The following is an 8,278-nucleotide window of genomic DNA, read 5'->3' as shown; positions in this document are numbered from 1 at the left end:
TGTAAGATGAAAGACCCTGAGCCCACCAGGCCTATACATTTTATCACCTCGGTTGGGCTAGCCCCATACTACCCAGAAACGTCAACCGAGACGTCTCTCTCACCAGCTTTGCAGCTGGCCCTAACAGTAGTCAAAACATGAAGCAAATCAACATGTGAATGTGTATGTCTGTTGGTTAAGTGGTGTGTAGCTAAAAACATTCTCACGACCTCTAGTACATGTCGTGACTTGAACATACAAACATATATGGCTAAGGCTACAGTTATACACATCGTAATAATAATATTAAACACCCTGTCTGCTGACAGTCATCAACTCTCCTCTCTGGTGGCCTTGACCAGATGTACCCTGCAGCAACTCATATGCAGGCCTAAGCATTTAACAGTCTAACTAGACATCCTCTCTCCACTAACATTTCTAATACATAAAAGTATCTATCCAATATCTATCTGACTAAAAATATCTAACAGATCAAATTAATGTCCTTAATAGAGCAGGGTCAAAATGCCTTTCTCTGTGTCAGAGGGAAGCTTTGGGGATTGATGAGGAAAGTATATCTTCCACTGTTCAGGAGTCACACATGCAGCCGTCTGCCTACTGCTTTTAGATGCAGAATCAATGAGAGCTGCTGCTAAGAAATCCTGAAGAGGACATCATGTAAGCAATGCTCACTGACTTTTACATTCTATGTTGGAACTTACTGAGAATATGTTTTATCTAAAATGAAATAAGCTCATCCAACAGGCATGGAAAGTATGATTGTCTTTGTTGAGGTCTAATGTTCAATATGCTATGATAAAAGCTTTGGCTACTTGCACTGAACATATCATCCTTGTTGCTGTATTTTACATTCCTTGCATTACAATTATTAATATTGCACTTTATCTGCATTTCATTGCTGAGGACCTGCCATTGTTAAACCTGTCTCTGGCCTCTTGCACCCCACCCTGTGTCAGTCCTATGGTATACTCTTTGAAAACCAAAGAAATCAGAAACAGAGCCCTGGCATTGGTGAGAAAAACTAAAATTGGCACAGATCAACATAAGAAAAGACATTTGGAGAGGTGTAACAGCAAAAATGCAGGCAAGAAATGTTTGTGTAAAACGGAAGAGTGGGGAAAAAAGTCATTCATTATAGGAAAACCAGGACCCTGCCACTGGTCATAATAAATACATTTGGCAAACAACTCTGCTTTTTCAAACTTTTATAATTTATCACCTGCTTTTCCATGGTTTTAGTCATTTAAATCTTTCCTCAATATATCTGCATTTTTAAGGCCTGTACCCTAAATTTCTTCATATAATAGATTGGCTGCAGCTTTAATTTCAGTTCTACTGCTTGAAAAACTAATATAACGAGAAAGAAAACGGTATTTGTCCACAAGGGAGGAAGTAGAATAAAGAATGGAACTATGATCAGGGTCTGTGCTCTAGTGTGTTAATATTTGTGGTATGAGCTGAACCACAAATGAGCCACGTTCACACTGCAGGCTGAAATGGCTCAAATCCAATCTTTTTGCCCAAATGTGACCCATATCCAATTTCCTTATATCACTGTGAACAGCACAAATCCGATTTTTTTTCAAATCCGGCCCAGGCCACTTTCCTATGTGGTCCTAAATCGGATACATCTCTGATGTTTTGTAATGCCTGGGGCAAGAGACAGTAGGAAAGGTGAGGGAGGCAGAGCGGCCGAGCAAACCTGACACACAGTCTACACAGATCAACTAAATTTGGTAAAGTCCAATGTGCAGGATTTATGTGTAAATTGGTTTCCTGCTTACCTTTATTTATTGCCAGCAATGTTGATCTGTGCAGTCCGTTCACTCACAACGTGGAATCCAGCGAGCCGGTTTGGACCGTCCGCTCAGAATTCAGCCAATTCCGAAAGGTCATGCTGTACAGAGGTAGCAGCCACTGCTCCACAAAAGGCCATAAGCAATATTTGTGCTCTCCTTCTTCTTGATATTCTTCTTCTTATTATTTCTTTATTTTGATTGCACATTAACTGGTACATCGCTACGCACATGCTATCACGAGCTGCATCCATTTTTATTTTCGCAAACACAGTACGCTGCATCTGATGTCACATCCTCTTCTGCACATGCGGGTCACCTCAGGGCTGTATACTGTTCACACATGAGACAGATGGCAGCCGCATTTAAATGACAGTGTGAACAACAGCGCAAACAAATTGGATTTCGGCAAAAAATCCTATCTGAGCATTAAGACCTGCAGTGTGAACGTAGTCTATGGCAGCACTATAAGTTTTAGTACTACAATTGGAATATTTGAAATCATAATATCCACTGAATACAATTTATCTAATTCTATATCAGTAGACAGTTTCTAGCTATTTTGTATAGAATAGAGGGAACAGTCTGTCAGTCTATTATGTTGATAACCGATGGTGTTTATATGAAAAGCTCATGGTTAAATTCACCAGGTACAGATAGAATAATCAATCAAACCAAACAAACTTTAAGACAACAAAAAAAATGTAGAGAATCAGTATGATATAAGAGCATGTTAGAACGTAGATTTGTCACCTAATTAAACAAAAACTAAATGCAGGGCAGATGGTGGAATGGAGGTTAGAAAGTTTAGTTGGAATGGCTGGTCAGGTTCTAATTGGTAGAAATGTTAATGGGTGCAATAGAGAAGAATTAGTCTAAAGTTTAACCAGTAAAGGATTTGTTTGTTACAGCAAAGATCATTAACCAGCATTCTCTGGTGAAGGCAAGACACAATGGACGCATTACAACTATGGCATGTTAATAATTATACCTTTAGGGAAAAATGTTGTTTCATCACTTTGCATAAACTAAGGTCAAAAAACAGTTTTTGTAATAGATTTATATCTTACGGTTGTGTTACATGTGAAAAACAGACAAAAGCAAGTTTAGACATCTCAGCAGCTGTCCTTTTTTTTTTTTTTTGAAAAGGTTCCATGTGTTTGTGTTTTAAAAGAATTGGTGAAGAATTGAATCATAATTAGATGTTTGTTTTGAGCACAAGAAGAGAATAATCAGATGCTCTCCAAGGATCAAATTAATGTCCTTATTAGATAGAGCAGGGTCAAAATGACTTTCTCTGTATCAGAGCGAAGCTTTGGGGATTGATGAGGAAAGTATATCTTCCACTGTCCAGTGGTCACACATGCAGTTGTCTGCCTACTGCTTTTAGATGCAAAATCAATGAGAGCTGCTGCTAAGAAATCCTGAAGAGGACATCATGTAAGCAATGCCCAGTGACTTTTACATTCTATTTTGGAACGTAATGATAATATGATTTGTACAAAATGAATAAGCTTATGAAAATGGGATGAACATTATGATTGTCTCTGTTGAGGGCTAATGTTCAATATGATATGATTCCCCTGTTTTTTAGACTGGAGAGTTTTTAGGCAGAGGCTGTCCTCCAACACACAACTTGTGGAGTTCAACTATGTCACTTCTCAGGACTGTTTTAAATGACTCTGTTATCATTCATCCTCCAGGATTCTATATTATTGGATTTCAGACATTACCCTACATCAGTGTCTACATCATCTTTCTAGCATTTGTCTATGTGGTTACAGTGCTGTTTAATTGTTTGGTGATCTATGTAATTGTCTTTAATCATTGTTTACACACTCCAAAATTTATGGCTGTGGGCAACCTCGCAGTAATTGATATAATCTTAAGCACAAGTATTATTCCTAATATGATAAAATTATTTCTCATGAAGGATAACTTTGTTCCATTTAACCTCTGTCTGGTACAAATGTACAATTACTATACTTCTGTGACTTTGGAGTCATTTGCTCTTGCTATACTTGCCTATGACAGGATGATCGCAATATGTTTCCCTCTGCGTCAGAACTCAATCAACACACTGTGGAGCATGTCTTATATTATTGGTCTGACTTGGTGTTTTAGTCTGGGAATCATTGCATTTGGCACAGGTATAATGACTCAATTGTCTTTTTGCAATTCTCTCACAGTGTTCAGTTTTTTCTATGACTATTCACCTGTGTACAGACTCGCCTGTAATGATTACACAATGCAGTGGACTGTGGCCAGTTCATTTACTTTTTTGATTCTTGTTGTACCCTTTACTTTAATTTGTCTCTCTTATGTCAGCATCCTGGTGACCATTTTCAGGATGAAATCTTTAGACAGTTGACTTAAAGCTTTGACTACTTGTATTGAACATATCATCCTTGTTGCTGTATTTTACATTCCTCTCATTACCATTTTTAATATTGCACATTATCTGCATTTCATTGATGAGGACCTGCCAGTACTAAACGCATCACTGGCCTCTTGCTCCCCACCCTGCATCAATCCTATTGTATACTCTTTGAAAACCAAAGAGATCAGAAACAGAGCCCTGGCACTGGTAAGAAAAACTAAAATTGGCACAGATCAACACAAGAAAAGACATTGGAGAGTTGTAAGAAGAAAAATGTAGGCAACATATGTTTTAGTCATTTCTAATATTTCTACATGAAACTGCATGTGCAAGATTTCCTGCAATAAATTATTGCACTTCCAAGGCTTGAATTATGTTTTTAGATACTAAATTCCTGCCTCATCAAAATTCAATTTTAAGTTTTAGTTCTACTGTTTCAGAAACTAATAAAACAAAGAACAAAAGTATTCATCCACAAAGATGGATATAAACAAAAGAATGGAATTATGTAATGAGTGCTCAACACGGTCTGCTACTATATTTGACAAATTAGAAATCTGTTGAATAACCACTGAATAAAGTTTAATTGACTCAATTCTGTATCAGTAGATATTTTCTAGCTGCCAATGAATAGAGGGGACCGTATATCATTCTAGTCCTACGCTACAAAATTGTTTTAGTTATTTAACATATACACATTGATCCTCTGCCCAAGTATATCCTCCACAAAAAGATGAATGATAGTCTTGATATGAAAAGCTCATAGTCATGTCAGAGATGCTGTGTTTCTCAGCCTTTACTGAACAAAATTCACTTAAAACATACTGTAAAAGAGATGCTGGCCAGCGCATCCGGGTCACACATGGCATTTTCAGGTGTGAAGTCATCTGATCGTACCACATGTACATGCACCCGGGTCTATTAACTGCCCTGAGGCTGATGCCAGATGTGGTGCTGTGCAATCAAACACTTCCACAGTGAACTTTAACACTGGCCAAAATATCTGAGAAACACTTAACAGAAATCAAGATATGCACTTACAGTAAATGTGTTTGGTTTTTAAGTAACACATTTTCTAATTCTAAGCTACAAATAACCACACTGTAAGAGTCACATGAATTTTTAAAACCTTGATTTGTAAACAAGTAATTAATTCCTTGCTGTAATTTTTAGTCTAGTTTATTCCTTTTAAAAGCTCACAATGCTTTGTAAAATAATGAGAAAAAATATTAAAGAAATACTAATAATGATAAAAATGGGGGGAGGGCAGAATGCTCTGAGTTCCTCTCATCTTAGAGCCATGTCCTCTTTCACAAAAAATATACCTTTAGGGAACAATGTGTTGTTCTCTCACTTTGCATAAACTAAGTTCACCAAACATTTGTTAGTTATAGTAATAAAGTTATATCGTGTAGTTAAACAGCTAATAGGATGAACGTTACTTTTTATTTATTTATATTAATAAAAGCTGTGTTGAACTTAAATGGATGAAATATGGTGAACTTTGGGTACACCATATTTACATATAATATTAAACATTCATTTCTGGTTTCAAGTGGACACTTCTTTCCCTCTGATGTGCTCATTCCTAATCCTGTCCATCCTGGTCACTCAAGAGAACCTCAACATCCTCATCTCTGCTACCTCCATCTCTGCCTCTTGTCTTTCCCCCCCCCCAAAAAAACTCTTACTCTTGGCTTGATGACCTGAGGCTAAAAAACATCTGTGCCTGCTGTGTCAAATTTAATTGTACTGATATGTGTTCAGTTGAGGGACATGCGCTTACTTGTAAATGCAGGATCAGGTGTTAAGATTTTGTATTGTAACATATGTATAACATCCAGCAGTGCCTCTAAACCCCAACATTTGTTTTAACTGAACACTCTCAATCTTTTGGTGTTTTATTTGGGTCTCTAGTAGCTCAAGGTTTGTCTCACAAGATATGAGGGTAAAATAATATATCATCAAAAATCCATCTTCTAAAATGTTGTCATTTTAACCAAAAATAAAGTCTCCCACCACCAAAATGTAAAATCTATGATATTCCTGTTATAAAATCCCTGTGATGGGCTCTTTGATCCACAATGAAAGAGATCAAAGCATTACAACCATCAACATACAGTAAGCAAGTGACTCCAAAGAGCAGTATTTTCTTTTTAGTACATTTTACCTTCTAGAGACATTTCATGATTCTTCACAGGATCCAGAGAACATCACAACCTGTGGTAACCAAAATTAAAACTGCAAATAGAAGTCAGTGATTTAAAGCAATGATGCCCCCAGAGAGTGGCCAGGTAGGGGCATGGCCACCATCCTAATATTTCTGCACACCCCACTGCCCCCAAAACAGACAAGGTCTGTCATTGTAAAGTGTTGAAACACAAGCACTTAAAAATCTGATATACAGGGTTATTTAAAAAGAATGAACCAATTTCATTAGCATTATTTTATTAACGAAAAGTAATACAAAACTCCAGCCAAGTCACAAGTATTCTACTCACAAGCAACTCTTATTTCCTGTCTTACAAGTGTTCAATGTGGTGACAACAACAGCAATCAACTCAGTGGATCGTGATATGCTAATACATGCCTGGGAAGAATTCTCTTATGGCATTGATGTTGCCCGTGCTGCAGGTGGTGGCCACATTGAACACTTGTAAGACAGGAAATAAGAGTTGCTTGTGAGTAGAATACTTGTGACTTGGCTGGAGTTTTGAATTACTTTTCCTTAATAAAATATTGTGCAATGAAAATCGGTTCATTCTTTTTGAATAACCCTGTACTTTTAAGATGGAACACATTTGAGTTAAATTTTGAAGGGAGTCCTCAAGAATTTTTTAAACATGATTTTTAGATATAACAATTGAAATGGAAGGAGATGTTGGCTGTTAATAAATTATACAAACATTGAAATGATAACTAAACAAACTGAGTATGAAACCTGATGTGTGTTGTTTAATCAGAGCTTTAGGTACAACAGTGTTGCATCCATAATTCATTGTTTTGTTTTAGAGAATATTGATACACCTAGAACTATAGATACACCTAGAACTACAGCCACTTGTAGATTTTCTGGCCATCTAGAACCTTGACATTTGAAATAGATTTTAGTTCAAGAGTATGATTCAAAAAATGAAAGATACTTGCAAATAATATAAAATATGATGTGATGACATCATTCAGTTCAGTGTTAGTTGTTCAGCACTGATTCACAACAAAAATCATTTCAAGTCACTTTACATAGAGGAAAAACCCAACAAATCCACCTTGAACCAACACTTGGTGAAAGCAGAATGGAAAACTCCCTTTAAGGGAAGTAACCTCTGACAGACCGTCTTGGTTGACGGTTGCGCTGCCTTGGGGTGAGTGGATACATTTTGTATGTTTTCTGTACTATAGTTATACTTAGAGTAAATCTTATACTTGAATAGCATGTGAAATCTCAAAAACAGGTTTAGAATTTGTTTCAGCGGCTGTCCTACTTTGTTTTATTAGAAAAAAGTTGCACATATTTATATTTATAAAATGGTGTGGTGTGTGATGCTTAAACATAATAATAAATAGATGTTTGTTTTATGCACAAGAAAAGAATAATCAGATGCTCTCCAAGGATCAAAATAATGTCCTTAATAGAGCAGGGTCAAAATGACTCTCTGTATCAGAGGGAAGCTTTAGGGATTGGTGAGGAAAGTATATCTTCCACTGTCCAGGGCTCACACATGCAGCTGTCTGCCTACTGCTTTTAGATGCAGAATCAATGAGAGCTGCTGCTAAGAAATCATGAAGAGAACATCAAGTAAGCAATGCTGACTGACTTTTATTTTCTAGGTTGGAACCTAATGAGAATATGAATGAACATTGTGATTGTCTCTGTTGAGGTCTAAAGTTCAATGTGTTCAATATAATATGATTCTCCTGTTTTTTAGACTGGAGAGCTTTTAGGCAGAGGCCGTCCTCCAACACACAGCTTGTGGAGTTCAACTATGTCATTTCTCAGGACTATTTTAAATGACTCTGTTATCATTCATCCTCCAGGCTTCTATATTATTGGATTTCAAACATTTCCCTACTTCAGTGTCTACATCATCTTTCTAGCATTTGT

The 8,278-nt window shown here is 36.8% G+C and overlaps 1 protein-coding gene and 1 pseudogene across 1 annotated transcript; both read left to right on the top strand.

Moving 5' to 3' along the window:
- Window positions 1–3,432: 3,432 nt before the first annotated feature.
- On the top strand, window positions 3,433–4,455 carry LOC109953351 (olfactory receptor 2AT4-like). Its single transcript, XM_020588804.1, is given in 1 exon segment — window positions 3,433–4,455. A coding segment is annotated over 1 exon segment (1,008 nt). The 5' UTR covers window positions 3,433–3,447.
- Window positions 4,456–8,082: 3,627 nt separating this feature from the next.
- LOC109953350 (olfactory receptor 1M1-like) overlaps window positions 8,083–8,278 on the top strand; it is a 994-nt pseudogene continuing 798 nt past the window's right edge.

The sequence above is a fragment of the Monopterus albus genome, unplaced genomic scaffold (assembly GCF_001952655.1).
Source record: "Monopterus albus unplaced genomic scaffold, M_albus_1.0 scaffold637.1, whole genome shotgun sequence".
Taxonomy (NCBI): Eukaryota; Metazoa; Chordata; class Actinopteri; order Synbranchiformes; family Synbranchidae; genus Monopterus; species Monopterus albus.
This window is presented reverse-complemented; position numbering and strand designations above follow the sequence as displayed.